This window comes from Pseudorca crassidens, chromosome 1 (genome assembly GCF_039906515.1).
Source record: "Pseudorca crassidens isolate mPseCra1 chromosome 1, mPseCra1.hap1, whole genome shotgun sequence".
NCBI lineage: Eukaryota > Metazoa > Chordata > Mammalia > Artiodactyla > Delphinidae > Pseudorca > Pseudorca crassidens.
The window spans coordinates 198155259-198176974 of NC_090296.1; the positions used below are offsets into that span (position 1 = coordinate 198155259).

Here is a 21716-nt window from a genome sequence, read left to right on the forward strand (position 1 = left end):
AATGTGGCCATTCCTGCTTTTTTTGATTATTGGTTTCATGGAATATTTTTCTGCAGCTTTTTACTTATAGTGTATTTATATCTTTATATATAAAATGGTTTCTTTTAGACCACAAATAATTGGGTTTTCCTTTTTCATCCACTCTGACAATTTCTTTTAATTGACGTTTTTAAATCATTTTCGTTTAATGTGCCTACTGATAGAGTTGAATTACATTTACTATTTTGCTTGTTGCTTTTATTAGTCCCATTTGTTCTTTGTTCTTTTTCTTCCCCCTTTGAATTAACTGAAGTTGTAGAAATGATTGCATTTTGTGTATGCAATTAGTTCATCAGTTATACTTTTTAAAAAACATCACGGTTGGGCTTATAATATATGTGTCTAATTTACCTTGTCTGCCTTTGAACAGTATTATACAGTTTCACAAGTAGTCTAAGAGCCTTGCAAGAGTGTGCTTCGAATGCCTCTCCCTGTGTTTGTACTGTTGTTGTCATACATTTTACTTTGACATGCTATCAACCCCTTATCACAAAGAAACTTTTGTATTTATTTTTACCATTTCTGCATTCTTTTGTGTAGATGTGTGTTCTGTCTCGTATGAGCTCCCTTCTGATTGAAGAGCTTCATGAACAATTTTTTTAGCCTGGGTCTTCTGGCAGTGAATTCTCTCAGCTTTTTTTCATCTGTGAAGTCTTTATTTTACCTTCATTTTCAAAGGATTTTTTTTCTCTGTATAGAATTTTGGGTTGACAGGATATGGGTTTTTTTCCCTTTCATCACTTTAGCTATATCACTCCCTTGTCTTGTGGATTGCATTGTCTCTGATGAGAAGTCTCTTTTAATTGTTATGTTCCTTCCTCTCTCTATAATCTGTCTTTTATTTCTGGCTCCTGCAAGGTGGTTTCTTTATCCTTGGTCTCAGCAGTTTGACTAAGATGTGTCCCAGTCTTTACAGGGTTTAAGTGTAATTTTTTCGTGGTGGTGGTGAGGAGTGAGTTGGTCCAGTCCTGCTGCTGTATCCATGTGGGCTGCAGGGGGGGTGTGAGTTTAGGATCAGCCCGTCACTGTCAGCCTAACTCCAACAGAGGCCTTGGTCTTGAAGTTGCCCAGATTCAATTTGTGTTGCTAAGCAACACAAGTTAGAGCATCTTGAGACTTCCTGTCTGAATTTATCGCCAGGGTTAATTTTCAGATAACACGAGGTAATTCAGAAGTGATATCACGGTAAAAATATGCTCTTTTTTTTTAATTAAAGGAGGTTAGAGCCAATGAAGAACAGCAAAAGGAAAAGGATCAGCCTAATGAGGCACCTGAGGAGGAAGCAGCCGCTTTACGTAAAGCTAGCGCTGCTTCCCGCGGGAGTGCGCTGGAGAAGAAGCAAATCAGTTTGGGAAGGAGTCAGATGACCAAGAGATTAGAGCCAAGTTTGAACTGGAAGACCATACTTTTTGATGCCAAAAAGTATGTAGACGCTTACATGATGGGTTTTCTGATACATCCTTGCTAACCACACAGTTGCCCAACTTTTCACATAACTCAGTTTCATCAGAGAAAACTACAGAGGAGATACTCACACCTCCCTCCATAATATAAGTTGGTTCCTTCTTGTCCTCTTCACGTTCCAGGCAGAAAGATTTGACAGCCAACAGCGTTTGTGTGCAGAGCACCACGGAGGGAGGGAGAGCCCAATTCACTTTCATGTGGTTGGTGAGTCAGGGCAAATAACACGTGAAAAAGATGATAAAAACACATGGAGGAATCCCATGGGAAATGTAAACATTGTGGTAGGGACCTGATTAAGTAAGTGTTAGAAGAATTCCACTTTAAATTATGTGATTAAATGTACCATTATGTGTAGTTAATTAGGGGAAACTTCATAGACGTGGTATCTCGTATATTAACAGAACTTTAAGTAAGTACTATAAAAAAGGATAGAACTGCAAACATATGGATGATCTGAGTAAAGTGGACACAGGTTTGATGAACGTCTGAAATATACAAGCCTAGTTCCATTTAGGACCCTCTGTAAATTGGTGCCAAAGCCAGTGTTACCAACACGCAACAGAAGCACCTAGAGCACTTTTCAAGTTTAGCAAATAGGTTAAAAGTTACAGCCTATTTTTATTCCATGTCATCCCCTTATTGGGTTAAGAACTGGGTCCCTGCTGGTCACATGGGTCCTCACCTGCAGGGATTCTGAGAGCCACAGGTGATTGTATTTTGGGTGCAAACTCAGAGAGCTGGCAGAGGAGTCCTGTGGAAGGAGGAGACATGCTTGGTCCTCTGAGTCTCACTGATTTTGGGGTGTTTGACCTTTGTGGCTGTGTTTGAAAGAGTGAGTCTGAAAATGACAAATGTATGGGCTACTCTGTTAATGGGGAGGTGAATTATAAAATGCTGCTTTTTGCATGTGCTTATTTTCTTCAATTAAGAATTCACTAAACAAGTATTTAATGCAAACCCAGTACATGCCAAGGTGTAGACTAAGCTTGAGAGTATCCAGAAAATCAGGCATAGGACCTGCTGCAGTGTCAGGTGGGCAAGGTGGAAAAACAGGCAGCTGTGATCCAGGACAGACTGAAGGACCTTCCCAATGATGGCAGCCTATGAAGGCCTGTTTCTAGCACAAAGAAATACTGGACAGAGTGTTTCTCCGTTACATAAAATGCATGTTTGTGCCTGAAGGACAAAAGGGACCTCTCAGGTGTCAGATGAGACTGGAGCTCATAGTCGTTCTCTGTGTTAGGAAAACACATCATTTGGATGCGTGAAAATGATGGAATATTTGTATACATTTCTATTTTAATTTCCTTTTAGTCAGCATAAAGTAATTAATAAAATTAATATCTCTTTAGGAACAAAAGCTCACTAAGAGACACCCAAGAAGAAAAACATGGAGGAAGACTTGAAAAGTCCAGACCATCTACTTCATCTGGAAAAGCACAGTTAATTCGGTGAGTTTCTGTTCACATGACCAGTTCTTTAAAGCCAGCCCTATGCGACAGGCTAGTTAATGCTGGTTAATGGTGTTTTACTTTCACATTAGGGTCCTAAGATATCTATATTGACAGTTAGTAGGAATGCTGTAAAAATGGTAATAGTGGATTTCTTTCAATACATTTACAGAATATCCTTTTAATGTGGAGTTTCTTTAATACAGCGATCTACTGGTATTAGTTAACTCTTTGTAAATGAATATATTTAATGCAAAAAGCAGTTAACTAAGTGGTAGCAAAACTGGGCTCTTATCTGATCTCTGGCCTCTGAATAATCATGTCATACAAAATTGTCATCTTTCTGAGCCTTACTTTACTGGTCACTGATGGCTCTGCCAGTTCTAAAGTGATAAATGTTATTTCTCATTAAAACAGCCATTATTAGAAGGCCAACGAATAAGCTTCTTACCCAGTTTTCCGTTTGATAAAAGTGACGTATCTGGGGAGAAGGTTCAGCCATTTTTACTCTAAGGTGGTGGTGGGAAGAAATGGCAGAAATTTCACATTTTAAATTTGCACACTTGGAAAAAACAAACTTTAAGACACTCTACAACGTGTATGCCATTTTGGGGAGTTAGACATAATAAACTATTAATTTTTTGACAACTTTTTAAAGCTTTTTATTTTGAAATAATTGTAGGTTCACAGAAAGTTGTGGAGATAGTGCAGAGAGGTCCCATAGACCCTTCACCTAGCCTCTCCCAATGGTTAAATCCTGCATCCTCCGTAACTGTGGTACAAGATCAAAACCAGGAGATTAACACGGGTACATTGTATAGGTATAGTTCAGTGTCATTATACCCTGTGCAGGTTTGTGTGATGACCGTGGCGACCAGGCTAGATAGAGCACTGTTCACCCCGCACAGACATCCCCCGGCCGCCCCATTATAGCCACAACCGCCGTCATTCCCACTTCCTAGCAACCATTCATCTGTTCGCTATTTTCATAATTTTGTCATTTTGGACCGCCATATAAATAGATTCATACATTTTTTTATATTGACTTTTTTTCAACACCATAATACCCTTGAGATCCACCTAAGTTGTTGCATGTATTAATAGTTTGTCCCTTTTGATTGCTGGGTGGCATTCCATCGTATGGATATACCATGCGGTGGTAGTTTTTAAAATTATTCACGTATTAATGCACCTTTTAGTTGTTTGCAGTTTTTGGCTATTAGAAATGAAGCTGCTGTGAACAGTCACACACAGGTGTTTGTATAGATGGAAGTGTTCATTCCTGTAGGACAAATGCCCAGTTGCTGACAAGATAGTAATTGTGTGTGTTTAGCTTTTTTAAGAAACTGCCTACCTTTTCCAGACTGGCTGCACCATTTTATGTTCCCACCAGTGACGTCTGAGAGACTCAGTTTCCCCTCATCCCCGCCAGCATTTGGTATTGTTGCGTGTTGTATTTCAGCTCTTCTGAAAGCTGTGTAGTGATAGCTCATCGTGGTCTTAGCATTTCCCTAATGGCTCATGATGTTAACATCTTGTCGTGAGCTTATTGCCGTCCCTTTATGCTCATCAGTGAAATGTCTTTTTATGTCTTTTGCTCATTTTCTAGTTGAATCATTTGTTTTTTACATGTTGGTTTTGAGAGTTCTTTTCTATCCAGGATATCCTTGGTTATAGACGTAGTTTGCGGATATTTTCTCCCTTTCTGTGACTTGTCTTTTCATCCTCTTAATAGGGCCTCTCAGAGAACACTCTTTAATTTTGATGAAGTCTGATTTATCAGTTTTTTCTTTTATGGATTGTGCCTTTGATGTCACAAAGCCCTTGGTCCTGAAGATTATCTCCAATGTTTTCTTCCTAAAAGTTTAATAATTCTACATTTTATATTGAAGACTGGGATCCATTTTGAGTTAATTTTATATAAAGTATGAGACCTAGGTCAAGATCCATTGCCCTAGGTCGTTTCTCCAGCACCATTTGATGAAAAGCCTATCTTTCCACCTTTGACTTGCTTTTTCACCTTAATCAAAAATCAGGTGGGTGTACTCGTGTGGGTCTATTTCTGGATCTTTATTCTGTGCAGCTGACTTTTATGTCCAGCCCTTTGCCAACACCATACATTCTTGATTACTGTAGCTCTATAGTAAAGCTTGAAATCTGGTAAAGTGATTCCTCTCACTTTATTATTTTTCTTCCCAAAATCGTTTTGACCTATTCTAGCTTTTTTCCTTTCCACATAAACTTTAGAATGACCTTGCTATATCTAACAGAAAAAACTTACTGAAGATTTTGATAGAAATTGCATTAAAACTCTGTATCAGTTTTGAGAAAATTGATCTCTTTACTATGTAGACTCTGCCAATCCATGAACACTGTATGTCTGTGTATTTAAGCCTTTGATTTCCTTCACCAGCAGTTTTCAGCATATAAGTCCTGTACATGTTTTGTTAGATTTACATCTAGAAGTAGAAACGCCAGTACTATGTTGACTATCAGTGATCAAAGTTCTTACTTTTTCTCAGTCTTAGGAGGAGAGCATTCAGTCTTTCACCGGAAAGTATGATGACAGTTTTTGTACAGATATTCTTTATCGAGTTGAGGAAGTTCCCCTCTGTTCTTGGTTTTCTGAGAGTTTTAATCGCCATTGGGTGTTGAATTTTGTCACATGGTTTTTCTGCATCAATTGGTATGGTCACGTCATTTTGCTTCTTTAGGCTGCTACTGTGGTAGATTACAATGGCTGATTTTTGAATACTGAATCAGCCTTGCGTTCCTGGAATAAACCCCACTGGGGCATGGTGGGCTCATTCTTTTTATATATAGCTGAATTATGTGTGCTTAATAGTATGTTAAGAATATTTGCATCTACACTCATGAGGGATATTCAATAACAGTGTGTTGTTTTTGTTTGCACTTTGGTTTTGATATCAGGCTTCATAAAATGAGTTCCCTTCTCTTGTATTTTCTAGGAGAGATTGTATAAAATTGGTGTTAGTACTTCTATGCCTGTGAAATTCTCCAGTGAAATCATCTGGAACTGGAGACTTTTGCTATGAGTTGTAAAATTATGAATTAATTCCATTAATAGTTGTAGTGCTGTTCAAATTATGTGCTTCACATTGGTTAAGTTACGGTAGTTGGTACCTTTAAAGGAGTTGGTCCGTTGTATCTACATTGTCAAAATTAATGTTCAGTTGTTCATAGTTCTCTCTTATGATCCTTTCGTTGTCAGCAGGATCTGTAGTGATATGCTACGTTTCATTCACTTCTGGTACTGGAAATTTGTGTCTTCTCTTTGTTTGTCAGTCTTGCTAGAGCTTTGTCAGTTTTCTTGATCTTTTCAACAAGCAGTTTTTTGTTTTTATAGATTTTTCAAGTTGTTTTTCTGTTTTCAATTTGATTGATTTCTTCTCTTTATTATTTCCTCTTCTCTGTTCTCTTTGGGTTTGTTTTGCTCTTCTTTTTCTAGTTTCTTTAGATGTGAGTTTAGATGACTGAATTGAGACTTCTCTTTTCTCATGTAGGCCTTTAGTGCCATGTAGTTCTCTTTCTGCATTGCTTTAGCTATGTACAGAAAACCTGATATATCTTTGTGTGTGTGTGTGTGTGTGGCATTTTTCAGTTTGATTGAGATATAATTGACATGCAGCTCTGTATAAGCTCATGGTGCACCCTATGACTTGACACACGTGTATTGTGAAATGGCTGCAATAGGCTCAGTTAGTTTACCCCTTATGCAGTTGCAAATAACTCTGTTTCTTGTGATGAGGCCCTCAGACTTACTCTCTAAGCGACTTTCAGATACACCACACGGCAGTGTTAGCGTAGTCATCTCGTACACCACATCCCCAGCACTTATTTATCAGATACCTGTGTGTAGCGTTTGAACACCTTCCCCCAGTTTCCCTCCCTCCACCTCTGGTAAACACAAGTCTGATTTCTATGAGTTTGGTGGTGGTTTTGTTTTTGTTTTTTATTTTTAGATTCCACGTCTAGATGAAATCATAGAGTATTTGTCTTCCGCTGACTGATTTCACTTAGCATGATACCCTCCAGGTCCACCCAGGTTGTCACCAATGGCAGGATTTCCTTCTATTTTTATGACTAATATTCCATTGTTTGTATGTATCACGTCTTCTTTATCCATTCATCTGTCCGTGGACACTTGGGTTGCTTCCGTGTCTTGGCTATTGTAAATAATGCTGCAGTGAACATTGGGGTTTACTTCATTTTTAGATAGACCTGATGTACCAGATTTTCCTCTTTAACCAACACAGGTTTCCTGACATCTTTTGGACAAGAGGATACATAAAACTGCAACTCAGCTCCAGGCCCTTCAGTTCAGGATTTCCCCCCACTGTGGCCCAGAGAGCACAGCTGCACCATTCTGCACTTTTGAAAGTATAAGAATTGGAGCTGTCTGTGCTGAAAAACCTTTGAGAAATTAAGAGAATGGTAGAACCTTAAAAATAATGAAACTTGACAATTACCCATCCTCCTACTATGCTTCCAGATGGAAAAGACTAGGAAAGAGTTTTATGGAAGAGAGCACCTGGGGGGATGGAGAGAGAAAAGGAGGGAGAGAAAGAAAGAAGATAAGGATGAATTGACTATGTTCCCAAGGGCTTGAGTGAACTAGCCTGTGTCTGTGACCTTGGTGTTAAGTTAGAAGCCTCTAGAGCAGTGAGGAATAAAGTGAACTCTCTTTGGTAAGGGAATAAATGCCTTCCCTTTGGGGCACTGGCAGCACTGCCCAACTGAACTTTCTGCAGTAATAGAAATGGTTTATTTCTGAGCTGTCCTGTACGGTAGCCACTAGCTACCTATGATTATTGAGCACTTGCAGTGTGGCCAGTGTGACTGGAGAACTGAATTTTTAATTGTACTCAATTTTAAGTAAGTAAATAAAAGAAATGTAAATATAAAGAACAACATGTTAAGTCAGTCAACTGCTGTGACAAGTTGCAGTCTTCGGTTGTTTACCTAATACCCTTGCCATTTCTTGCTGTGTTCTTTATTATTATTGCACCCGTAGCAATAATACTGAAATGCATCTGCTACTGAGACGTGTTTGCTCACCTCCTCATACAGATATTAACAAAGATCTTCCAGAACTCAGAAGGTGTTGGTACCTTATCCATTGCTTGTGTACATGTTGCTGAAATAGTAACATTATAACCATGTCCATACTGTAGCATAAACATACTTATTATACCTTGTTGTTGTTGTTCTTAGTAAGAGTGTTGAAAAGATTGAGGAGATTATTAGTGAGAGCTCCTCAGAGAGTGAGGAAGATGAAGAACCACCTGACCATCTTCAGGAAACAAATGCAGATTTGCCATCAGAATACTGGCAAATTCAGAAGCTGGTGAAATATTTGAAGGTGAGAGAGAAACCTTTTGTACTATGTTTGCAATGTTTATTTAAAATTTTTTCCTGAAAATGTATGTTCTGCTTCCAAGTTGACTATATATTTATTTCAAGTAAGGGTCGTAAGTATCCCTGTTACTACTTCAGTGTGCACAGGGGAAGGTCCTATTACCCTGAGGATAGCGAGGTTCGTCCTCATGGAGCAGCTGGGCTGTCAGGTACCAGCCCTCTCCCCTAGCTGGGGAGTGGTCAGCGGGCTATGGCAGCCGTCAGATATTGTGACTTGCCACCATTTTATGATCTGCAGTATGATGCGGTGGAAAGAGCAAGGAGTCTTGAAGTTGGACTTAGACTAAATTCTAGGTTGTATCACTTACTAGCAATGTGACTGTTGAAAAGTTATGGTTTTGAGCCTTAATTTTCCCAACCCATGGAGTGAAATTAGTAATACCCACTATAGGATTATTTTAAGGACTGAGAAAACACATTTGAAGCATGTGAGAAAACACATTTGAAGCATGTGGTGTGTCTGATACATTGTAGGTGCTTAAAATATATATTGGTCCATTTCCATTACTCTCAAGTAATATCCCATGTGTGAAAACATTTTATAATAATAAATAAATAAATGGCCCATATAACAGTGTATCAATATTTAAGTCCTTGAATGTGGGGTGGGGCAAGGAAAATGATTTACCCAAGCCCAGATTACTGTTCATTTCTGATATTGGATATTGATAAATGGCGAGGCCAGGTCTAAAGCGATAGCCCAGAAGTACTTGTGAAAACAGCATTTTGACTTACGTCATCTTGTCTTCCTGCATTTGCTAAGCTTTGCATAGTTCAAGATATTTATGTGACTCCTAAATCGCTAAAGGGTACTTTTCCTGTGCCTCTGAGGTCGTCCCAAGCTGACAGGTGAACTAGCCTATATGCACATTTTGGTGAATTCAACAGAGGCCCGCTGCGTGGACAGTCTGGTAGGTATAAGTAAGCCAAAAAAGGTTTTCCTGAAAGAAAAATATGCCCGCTTGCCTGTTGGACACAGTCTCAGCGGCAATTCTCAGCACGTCTCAGAAAAAGTTTTTTATGTTTTCCTGAATCCTGAATCCCAAGAAAAATTAGTCAAGAAATCGGGAAAACGGGAAGTTAGAATTAAAATTTGACAATTAAAATTTAATAATCTTCCTGAAGACATTACTGGCTCAGAGGAATCTACTGACATCATGGAGAGCAACACCTGCTGATCATCTTGGTAATCATTCCACAGCGTACGTGGGTATCAAATCAGCACATTGTACACGTCAGATACAATTATATTTGCCAGTCATCCCTCAATAAAATTTTTAAAAAAAGAAAATTATGGCAGCAGAATCAAAGGTGAAGGTAGACATTTCCAGGCATCAGGACGGGAACCAGTAAGAGTAAAGTGGTCACAGCCCAGGCGGTCAGCCTCGCTTGTAGCTGTTGCCGTGCTCTAAATGATGTGTATGTGCAAGTCATTCTTGCAAAAATAAACGATCTGCTAATATGCATCATATACTTCATACAAGTCCTGTTAGTGGTGTTCTAAGAAATAACAAATTTGTAAAGCAAAGTAAGTCGTTAAATCTGAAATTTTGATCTGTGATTCTCTGTAGCCCTGGTGAGCTTGCTAGGAGATCTCAATGGTATGTCATTGGATGTACCCGGGCATTGTTTTGTGTTTGAATATTCACTATATTGTATATATTATGTATTACAATTTGTTCTTTCCAAGTAATTGAACATAAGAAATGCAAAGAGAGGAAGATGTGAGTGTGGGTTGTGCAACAATGCATCATGAAACCAGAAAGTGATCTAAAATCTTAATTAGCAAAAACAACATAGACCTCAATGGTCCAACCAGAATCAGGGCAGGCAGATAAAATATTTTCATCATTAAAAAAGGAAATGAGCATATATGATGCAAACTCTAACGCCTAACTTGGCTATGCTTTTGGAAGCCTGTCAACAATTTGACCAATGTCAATGTAAAATGAAAAAAAACATTTTTAACATCTGGCATATTTGTCCTGAAACAAAAATCAAGACTATTGGATAGGACGGTTAATGCTTTGTGTATTTTAAAATTGTATTTTAAGAATATCTTATAAATGATAAATATTTTAATGTCATCTTTCAGTTTTTAAAATGGCTTTTATTTTTACTTTATTATTATTTTTTAACATCTTTATTGGGGTATAATTGCTTTACAATGGTGTGTTAGTTTCTGCTTTATAACAAAGTGAATCAGTTACACATATACATATGTTCCCATATCTCTTCTCTCTTGCGTCTCCCGCCCTCCCACCCTCCAGGCGGTCACAAAGTACCGAGCCGATATCCCTGTGCCATGCGGCTGCTTCCCACTAGCTATATACCTTACGTTTGGTAGTGTGTATATGTCCATGCCTCTCTCTCGCTTTGTCACAGCTTACCCTTCCCCCTCCCCATATCCTCAAGTCCGTTCTCCAGTAGGCCTGTGTCTTTATTCCTGTCTTACCCCTAGGTTCTTCATGACATTTTTTTCCCCTTAAATTCCATATATATGTGTTAGCATATGGTATTTGTCTTTTTCTTTCTGACTTACTTCACTCTGTATGACAGACTCTAGGTCTATCCACCTCATTACAAATAACTCAATTTCGTTTCTTTTTATGGCTGAGTAATATTCCATTGTATATATGTGCCACATCTTCTTTATCCATTCATCCGATGATGGGCACTTAGGTTGTTTCCATCTCCGGGCTATTGTAAATAGAGCTGCAATGAACATTTTGGTACATGACTCTTTTTGAATTCTGGTTTTCTCAGGGTATATGCCCAGTAGTGGGATTGCTGGGTCATATGGTAGTTCTATTGGTAGTTTTTAAAGGAACCTCCATACTGTTCTCTACAGTGGCTGTATCAATTTACATTCCCACCAACAGTGCAAGAGGGTTCCCTTTTCTCCACATCCTCTCCAGCATTTATTGTTTCTAGATTTTTTGATGATGGCCATTCTGACCAGCGTGAGATGATATCTCATTGTAGTTTTGATTTGCATTTCTCTAATGATTAATGAAGTTGAGCATTCTTTCATGTGTTTGTTGGCAGTCTGTATATCTTCTTTGGAGAAATGTCTATTTGGGTCTTCTGCCCATTTTTGGATTGGGTTGTTCGTTTTTTTGTTATTGAGCTGCAAGAGCTGCTTGTAAATTTTGGAGATTAATCCTTTGTCAGTTGCTTCATTTGCAAATATTTTCTCCCATTCTGAGGGTTGTCTTTTGGTCTTGTTTATGGTTTCCTTTGCTGTGCAAAAGCTTTGAAGTTTCATTAGGTCCCATTTGTTTATTTTTGTTTTTATTTCCATTACTCTAGGAGGTGGGTCAGAAAGGATCTTGATGTGATTTATGTCCTAGAGTGTTCTGCCTATGTGTCCCTCTCAGAGTTTGATAGTTTCTGGCCTTACATTTAGGTCTTTAATCCATTTTGAGCTAATTTTTGTGTATGGTATTAGGGAGTGATCTAATCTCATACTTTTACATGTACCTGTCCAGTTTTCCCAGCACCACTTATTGAAGAGGCTGTCCTTTCTCCACTGTGCATTCCTGCCTCCTTTATCAAAGATAAGGTGACCATATGTGTGTGGGTTTATCTCTGGGCTTTCTATCCTGTTCCATTGATCTATCTTTCTGTTTTTGTGCCAGTACCATACTGTCTTGATTACTGTAGCTTTGTAGTATAGTCTGAAGTCAGGGAGCCTGATTCCTCCAGCTCTGTTTTTCGTTCTCAAGATTGCTTTGGCTCTTCGGGGTCTTTTGTGTTTCCATACAAATTGTGAAATTTTTTGTTCTAGTTCTGTGAAAAATGCCAGTGGTAGATTGATAGGGATTGCCTTGAATCTGTAGATTGCTTTGGGTAGTAGAGTCATTTCCACAATGTTGATTCTTCCAATCCAAGAACATGGTATATCTCTCCATCTATTTGTATCATCTTTAATTTCTTTCATCAGTGTCTTATAATTTTCTGCATACAGGTCTTTTCTCTCCTTAGGTAGGTTTATTCCTAGATATTTTATTCTTTTTGTTGCAATGGTAAATGGGAGTGTTTTCTTGATTTCACTTTCAGATTTTTCATCATTAGTGTATAGGAATGCCAGAGATTTCTGTGCATTAATTTTGTATCCTGCTACTTCACAAAATTCATTGATTAGCTCTAGTAGTTTTCTGGTACCACCTTTAGGATTCTGTATGTATAGTATCATGTCATCTGCAAACAGTGACAGCTTTCCTTCTTCTTTTCCGATTTGGATTCCTTTTATTTCCTTTTCTTCTCTGATTGCTGTGGCGAAAACTTCCAAAACTATGTTGAATAAGAGTGGTGAGAGTGGGCAACCTTGTCTTTTCCTGATCTTAGTGGAAATGCTTTCAGTTTTTTGCCATTGAGGACGATGTTGGCTGTGGGTTTGTCATATATGGCCTTTATTATGTTGAGGAAAGTTCCCTCTATGGCTACTTTCTGCAGGGTTTTTATCACAAATGGGTGTTGAATTTTGTTGAAAGCTTTCTCTGCATCTATTGAGATGATCATATGGTTTTTCTCCTTCAATTTGTTAACATGGTGTATCATGTTGGTTGATTTCCATATATTGAAGAATCCTTGCATTTCTGGAATAAATCCCCTTGATCATGGTGTATGATCCATTTAATGTGCTGTTGGATTCTGTTTGCTAGTATTTTGTTGAGGATTTTTGCATCTATGTTCATCAGTGATATTGGCCTGTAGTTTTCTTTCTTTGTGACATCCTTGTCTGGTTTTGGTATCAGGGTGATGGTGGCCTCGTAGAAGGAATTTGGGAGTGTTCCCCCCTCTGCTATATTTTGGAAGAGTTTGAGAAGGATAGGTGTTAGCTCTTCTCTAAATGTTTGACAGAATTCGCCTGTGAAGCCATCTGGCCCTGGGCTTTTGTTTGTTGCAAGATTTTTAATCACAGTTTCAATTTCAGTGCTTGTGATTGGTCTGTTCGTATTTTCTGTTTCTTCCTGATTCAGTCTTGGCAGGTTGTGCATTTCTAAGAATTTGTCCATTTCTTCCAGGTTGTCCATTTTATTGGCATAGAGTTGCTTGTAGTAATGTCTCATGATCTTTTTTATTTCTGCAGTGTCAGTTGTTACTTCTCCTTTTTCATTTCTAATTCTATTGATTTGAGTCTTCTACCATTTTTTCTTGATGAGTCTGGCTAGTGGTTTATCTATTTTGTTTATCTTCTCAAAGAACCAGCTTTTAGTTTTATTGATCTTTGCTATTGTTTCCTTCATTTCTTTTTCATTTATTTCTGATCTGATTTTTATGATTTTTTTCCTTCTGGTAGCTTCGGGGTTTTTTTGTTCTTCTTTCTCTAATTGCTTGAGGTGCAAGGTTAGGTTGTTTATTCGAGATGTTTCCTGCTTCTTAAGGTGGGCTTGTATTGCTATAAACTTCCCCCTTAGAACTGCTTTTGCTGCATCTCATAGGTTTTGGGTCGTTGTGTCTCCATTGTCATTTGTTTCTAGGTATTTTTTTATTTCCTCTTTGATTTCTTCAGTGATGACTTCATTATTAAGTAGTGTATTGTTTAGCCTCCATGTGTTTGTATTTTTTACAGATCTTTTCCTGTAATTGATATCTAGTCTCATGGCGTTGTGGTCGGAAAAGATACTTGATACAATTTCAATTTTCTTACATTTACCAAGGCTTGATTTGTGACCCAAGATATGATCTATCATGGAGAATGTTCCATGAGCACTTGAGAAAAATGTGTATTCTGTTGTTTTTGGATGGAGTGTCCTATAAATATCAATTAAGTCCGTCTTGTTTAATGTATCATTTAAAGCTTGTGTTTCCTCATTTGTTTTCATTTTGGATGATCTGTCCATTGGTGAAAGTGGGGTGTTAAAGTCCCCTACGATGAACGTGTTACTGTTGATTTCCCCTTTTTTGGCTGTTAGTATTTGCCTTATGTATTGAGGTGCTCCTATGTTGGGTGCATAAATATTTACAATTGTTATATCTTCTTCTTGGATCGATCCCTTGATCATTATGTAGTGTCTTTCTTTGTCTCTTCTAATAGTCTTTATTTTAAAGTCTGTTGTGTCTGATATGAGAATTGCTACTCCAGCTTTCTTTTGGTTTCCATTTGCATGGACTATCTTTTTCCATCCCCTTACTTTCATTCTGTATGTGTCTCTAGGTCTGAAGTGGGTCTCTTGTAGACAGCATATATAAGGGTCTTGTTTTTGTATCCATTCAGACAATCTGTGTCTTTTGGTGGGAGCATTTAGTCCATTTACATTTAAGGTTATTATCAATATGTATGTTCCTATTCCCGTTTTCTAAATTGTTTTGGGTTCGTTATTGTAGGTCTTTTCCTTCTCTTGTGTTTCTTGCCTAGAGAAGTTTCTTTTAGCATGTGTTGTAAAGCTGGTTTGGTGCTGCTGAACTCTCTCAGCCTTTGCTTGTCTGTAAAGGTTTTAATTTCTCCATCAAATCTGAATGAGATCTTTGCTGGGTAGAGTAATCTTGGTTGCAGGTTTTTCTCCTTCATCACTTTAAATATGTCCTGCCAGTCCCTTCTGGCTTGCAGAGTTTCTGCTGAGAGATCAGCTGTTAACCTTATGGGGATTCCCTTGTGCGTTATTTGTTGTTTTTCCCTTGCTGCTTTTAATATGCTTTCTTTGTATTTAATATTTGACAATTTGATTAATATGTGTCTTGGCGTATTTCTCCTTGGATTTATCCTGTATGGGACTCTCTGTGCTTCCTGGACTTGATTAACTATTTCCTTTCCCATATTAGGGAAGTTTTCAACTATAATCTCTTCAAATATTTTCTCAGTCCCTTTCTTTTTCTCTTCTTCTTCTGGAACCCCTATAATTCGAATGTTGGTGCGTTTAATGTTGTCCCAGAGGTCTCTGAGACTGTCCTCAGTTCTTTTCATTCTTTTTTCTTTATTCTGCTCTGTGGTAGTTATTTCCACTATTTTATCTTCCAGGTCACTTATCCGTTCTTCTGCCTCAGTTATTCTGCTATTGATTCCATCTAGAGTAGTTTTAATTTCATTTATTGCGTTGTTCATAGTTGTTTCATCTTTAGTTCTTCTAGGTCCTTGTTAAATGTTTCTTGCATTTTCTCTATTCTATTTCCAAGATTTTGGATCATCCTTACTATTATTATTCTGAATTCTTTTTCAGGTAGACTGCCTATTTCCTCTTCATTTGTTAGGTCTGATGCATTTTTATCTTGCTCCTTCATCTGCTGTGTGTTTTTCTGTCTTCTCATTTTGCTTATCTTACTGTGTTTGGGGTCTCCTTTTTGCAGGCTGCAGGTTCGTAGTTCCCGTTGTTTTTGATGTCTGTCTCCAGTGGCTAAGGTTGGTCCAGTGGGTTGTGTAGGCTTCCTGGTGGAGGGAACTAGTGCCTGTGTTCTGGTGGATGGGGCTGGATCTTGTCTCTCTAGTGGGCAGGTCCACGTCTGGTGGTGTGTTTTGGGGTGTCTGTGGACTTATTATGATTTTAGGCAGCCTCTCTGCTAATGGGTGGGGTTGTGTTCCTGATTTGCTATTTTTTTGGCATAGGTTGTCCAGCACTGTAGTTTGCTGGTCGTTGAGTGAAGCTGGGTGCTGGTGTTGAGATGGAGGTCTCTGGGAGATTTTCGCCGTTTGATATTATGTGGAGCTGGGAGGTCTCTTGTTGACCAGTGTCCTGAAGTTGGCTCTCCCACCTCAGAGGCAGAGCCCTGACTGCTGGCTGGAGCACCAAGAGCCCTTCATCCACACGGCTCAGAATAAAAGGGAGAAAAAGTAGAGAGAATTAGTAGAAGTATGAAGAAAGAAAGAAAGAAAGAATGAAAGAAAGAAAGAAAGAAGGAAAGAAGGAAAGAAGGGAGGGAAGGAAGGAAAGGAAGGAAGAAGGAAAGAAAGAAAGAAGAAAAGAAGGAGAGAAGGCAAGAAGGAAAGAAAGGGAGGGAGGGAGGAAGGAAGGAAGGAGGGAAGGAAGGAAAAAAGAAAGAAAGAAGATACTGTAAAATATAATAAAGTATAATAAAGTTATTGAATTAAAAAATAATTATTTAGAAAAAAAAGGGATGGATAGAACCTTAGGACAAATGTTGGAAGCAAAGCTATAGAGACAAAATCTTAGAAGCATACACATACACCCTCACAAAAAGAGGTAAAGGGGGAAAAATCATAAATCTTGCTCTCAGAGACCACCTCCTCAATTTGGGATGATTCGTTGTGTAAAGGAGGGAAGGAAGGAAGGAAGGAAGGAATGGAGGAAAGAAAGAAAAGAAAGAAAAAGAAAGTAACGTATAATAAAGTTATTAAAATTAAAATTAATTATTAAAAAACAAACAGTGGATGGATAGAACCCTAGGACAAATGGTGGAAGCAAAGCTATACAGACAAGATCTCACACAGAAGCATACACATACACATTCACAAAAAGAGGAGAAGGGGAAAAAGTCATAGATCTTGCTCTCGAAGCCCACCTCCTCAATTTGGGATGATTCGTTGTGTATTCAGGTATTCCACAGATGCAGGTGCATCAAGTTGATTGTGGAGCTTTAATCCGCTGCTCCTGAGGCTGCTGGGAGAGATTTCCCTTTCTCTTCCTTGTTCGCACAGCTCCCGGGGCTCAGCTTTGGATTTGGCCCCGCCTCTGCGTGTAGGTCGCTGGAGGGCGTCTGTTCTTTGCTCGGACAGGACGGGGTTAAAGGAGCCGCTGATTCGGGGTCTCTGGCTCACTCAGGCCGGGGGGGAGGGAGGGGCACGGAGTGCGGGGCGGGCCTGCGGCGGCAGAGGCCAGCGTGACGTTGCACCAGCGTGAGGCGCGCGGTGAGTTGTCCCGGGGAAGTTGTCCCTGCGTCCCGGGACCCTGGCGGTGGCGGGCTTCACAGGCTCCCCGGAAGGGGGTGTGGATAGTGACCTGTGCTCGCACACAGGCTTCTTGGTGGCGGCAGCAGCCTTAGCGTCTCCCGCCCGCCCCTGGGGTCCGCGCTGTTAGCCGCGGCTCGCGCCCGTCTCTGGAGCTCCTTTAAGCAGCGCTCTTAATCCCCTCTCCTCGCGCACCAGGAAACAAAGAGGGAAGAAAAAGTCTCTTGCCTCTTCGGCAGCTCCAGACTTTTCCCCGACTCCCTCCCGGCCAGCCGTGGCGCACTAGCCCCCTGCAGGCTGTGTTCACGCCGCCAACCCCAGTCCTCTCCCTGCGCTCCGACCGAAGCCCGAGTCTCGGCTCCCAGCCCCGCCCGCCCCGGCAGGGGAGCAGACAAGCCTCTCGGGCTGGTGAGTGCCGGTCGGCCCGATCCTCTGTGCGGGAATCTCCCCGCTTTGCCCCCCGCACCCCTGTGGCTGCGCTCTCCTCTGCGGCTCCGAAGCTCCCCCCTCCGCCTCCCGCAGTCTCCGCCCGCGAAGGGGCTCCTAGTGTGTGGGAACCTTTCCTCCTTCACGGCTCCCTCCCACTGGTGCAGGTCCCGTCCCTATTCTTTTGTCTCTGTTTATTCTCTTTTCTTTTGCCCTACGCAGGTACGTGGGGGGTTTCTTGCCTTTTGGGAGGTGTGAGGTCTTCTCCCAGCATTAAGTAGGTGTTGGTGTAGGAGTTGTTCCCCGTGTAGATGTATTTCTGGTGTGTCTGTGTGGAGGAAGGTGATCTCCGCGTCTTACTCTTCCGCCATCTTCCCAGCACCCCCCTAAAATGGCTTTTATTTAGCACTTATTTTGTGTTAATGTTCTAATGTTTTCTGTTACCAGATAACAGGTGGAGATCATTTTTACATGTTATTGCAATATATAGTTTTTTTTACAGAAAACCTCTGAAATTTTTAGCATCTCTATCATAAATAAATGGTTCGTTGTTTTTTATGGAAATAATTTACTATTATGGTCATCATTATTATTTAGTAACATGTAAATAAAATTTAGGAACAAATATGAAATAACATGATTTCAGGAATTCCTGAGAATTTCCGGGAATTCCAGTTTCTCATTCCGGAATCTGGAAGATTCATATCTGTCAGAATTTGGAAACACTCGTGTGGAGGGAGCATAGGCTGGCGTTCCATCCCTGTGATCCTGCCCCTGCCTCTGCCTCGGCAGTCGTCTTTGTGCACAAACCACCCAGTCAGCGCAGTGGCCAGCCCAGCACACGCGGCAGCAAAGTCCAGACTCAGGAGACCCACCTGACCTTTCCCGAGCCACAGGGCTGCCCATAGCCTCTACTCATGAAGCGCATGTCCTCTGGGGAAAAACTGGCAGCAGAGATCTCTGTCATCCAGCGCTTGAGCCAGACAGGCACTGGGGCTCAGACATGGCCTTTGGAAGAAGGTTTGGAAGAGCCCTGCTGTTGACGCAAAGAATTTTGGTCTATTAACTTAATTTCATTAGTAAAAGGAAATAAAGAGCCAAAGGGGGCCGAAGCATCGGCCAGGCCAGGAGGCAGAATAATGAAGAGTTAGAGGCGTGACCTCCAGTGTCAGAAAGACGTCAGCTGAGTCGGGTTTCTGCCACCCCCTGGCTCAGCGGCCTTGGGGTGCTGGCGGGCCTCTGTGAGCTTTGGTTTCCTCATTGGTCAAGGTGGCAAAATAGAAGAGCCCGCATTTTAGGATTACTCTGAATATTAAATGAAACCTGACACACATAAGTGCTTTGGCACCAGGGGCTCAGCACCTGTTGGCAATGGTAATTGTTACTGTTGCATGTTGTTATTCTAGACAGCGTGAGGTGGGGAGGCTTTACCACCCACACAGGTGGTCCTCAGCTTTGCTTTAAGATTCTAGCAACCAGGGAAAGGCAGAAAGACAGTGAGTTAATACAGTGAGGGCCTCTCCACCATAAGGTAAAAACAGCCCACCTGCCAGTGAGTGTAACTGATCCTGGTGCTAAGAGCAGAAAGAATTTCTCCCCGAGGACTTAATGGGGCAGACAGTGGGTAGGTGGCGTGCAGCATTCTCCACAATACCTTCTCCGTGAACACGGCTAAGAGTGTCTCGTGGTAGTCTCATTATTGAATCACGGTCTTGCGTTTTTCAGCTATTTAGGATAAATCCATATAATGGTGGGTCAAAAAGGGATGCCCTGTTGCTGTCCCAGAACAGCTGAGGAAAGCATGTATTGATGAAGTGCTACTCAAGCTTGCACAAGTTACCCATCAGTAAATCTTGTGCAAATGTGATACTTTTGGCCAGACAGTAAATTGCTTGGAATTATTATAATTCCCACAGGTAAATATTCTTAACATAGCCAATAAAAGAAAAAGTATATCTACAAATGATTTCAGGATTTTCAACACAGATAAATGTTTTTCTATGGAGACACAAAAGGATATGAAAAGTCTATGAAATGCAAAATTGAATGTCTCTAGGTAATCTCAAAATAATACACCTGACATTGTACTTTACAAAATTATGCCTTAAATGTAGATTTCAACCAGCAGAGAAATGTTCACGTTGACCTGACTCTCCACTTACCGTTTTCCAAGTGCAGCAGTGTCTGTGATTGTTGAAAACTTTTGATGCGTTCATTAATACCCAAACAAGCCGATGAATGACACAGCTTGGTATTTATCCAGAGCTATGAGCTCAGGTCTTGGCATATCATAAAGGGACTTAGTCTGCAATCATTTGGCCTTGACATATGTTCATTTCAACTTGCAAGTTTTGCATCTGTATATATGCTTTTAACCTGGAGTTTTAGAACACAATTTAATTTTTAAACTAATGGATACTCTGCATTTTTACTCACCAACCTTCCAACTGCTGTTTCCCCACACAGCCGATGACTCTGTACCCTAATTCTGAATGAAGTAATAAACTCCTTATTGCGCTGCCCTCTGCGCTTACCTTCTGCTACTTATCACAGTACAGCTTGTCTGTCTTATCAGCTGCTCCTTGAGTGGGGAGACCGTACTAAACTCATTTCTGTGTCTTGCAGGCTGTCTTGCTAGTAAACACAGGACTGTCCATCCTCTGCTCAGGAGGGATGGTGACAGAACAAGGCTCCCGAGGGGCCCGGCTGTCCTTCGCTCTCAGGTCCTTCAGAGCAGCTTTTCCTCCCTCTGAGCCTGAGTCGTTCTGTTCCCTCTGCTGTTGATGTCTCCCCCACCTTCTCCTGCCCCCCTTCTCTTTGTAGACATACTGTTTCCTTGCTGCATTTGCCCGCTTTATGTGGATATTATCTTCTCCCCTGTCCCTGGTTGCTTCAGAATCTTGCAATGAAAATGTTTTGCTTTGTATCCATCCCAGCGATTGGGCAAGACAGTTGTTAAGGCGTGCACCCCACACTAATACTGTGAGTCTCTCTAAAAATACAGTAAGTTTCACTCACTTCTAAATCACAAATGTAGAACCCCTTTGTGAAATAGGAGGAGAGTTGGAGGATTTTTTGTTGTTTGGCAATGGTGGGTTTCTTCATCACAAGTATCCTAATATTATCCTTAATGTAAATAGGTACTCTTCAGTAACACGAGATAAAATGTTGAAAGGTCATAATTACAAGTAGATCTGCATTTCATGCACCTTAGTGTAAGTATCCTTAAACTGAAGAATGAATTTCTGGACCCATAGTTGAAAGCCTGCTGGAATCCATTTCTATGTGGTTTGAAGGTAGATTGCGTATGGAATTTAATACTATAGGATCAGGAAATCCAAGAGAAAATTGAGGAGATGAGAAAATGGTTGGTGAGGTTTCAGGCAGTTCGAAGGGATCTCAGAGGCTGGGTCTAGAATCATGCTTTATCTCCCCTTTAGGCATTTCTTAGGGCTGTTACTTGAGGATAAGCTGTCTGCACCGTCGGCTCCAGGCTCAGCTGGGATACTGTTAGCAAGCGGCTTTGGGGACGTCTGCCCCTACTCAGAAGCGCTTCGCTCGGCTGGGCTCATTCCTGAGCACTTGCTGCAGTAATGGAGGAATCCAGGGTTCATCCCTGGGGCCACTTCCCCAGGTGTACCACCTCCCCACCTGGGGAAGCAGGAAGAGGAAAGCATTCATTTCGAAAGCTGAGTTCAGCAGCAGGTGGTTTGCAAAATGAATCCCAGTGAGAAGACCAGAAGCCAGTGACGTGTTGCCCTGATAGAGTGTGTTGGGGACTTGGAATAGGGCAGTGTCCTTGGGGTCTGGTTTGGGGCAGCTTGAGTTGAAGACAGTGAAATGTCCAAATAGAAAGGCCGGTACAATAGTTGGAAATAAAGGATTGAAGCTCCAGTTATTCATTAGAAATGGGGCTACCATTTTGGGACCCAGAGGAATGAAAGGCTTAGGAAGGAGTGTGGAGCAGGTGGGCATGTTTGTGTTTTTTTTTAAATTCATGATTGAATGTGCCTCTTAAAAGCTAATCAGAAAGTAGCTGTCTCTCACTTGAG

General features: G+C 40.7%; 1 protein-coding gene across 6 annotated transcripts in view; it reads left to right on the forward strand.

Moving 5' to 3' along the window:
* ODAD2 (outer dynein arm docking complex subunit 2) overlaps window positions 1-21716 on the forward strand; it is a 209429-nt gene that overhangs the window by 25813 nt on the left and 161900 nt on the right. For all 6 annotated transcript variants that reach the window (XM_067705749.1, XM_067705778.1, XM_067705739.1 and 3 more), the window contains exons 9-11: window positions 1256-1461; window positions 2856-2954; window positions 8190-8337. In XM_067705749.1, coding sequence (XP_067561850.1) covers window positions 1256-1461; window positions 2856-2954; window positions 8190-8337 — 453 coding nt within the window. The remainder of the gene's footprint in view (window positions 1-1255; window positions 1462-2855; window positions 2955-8189; window positions 8338-21716) is intronic.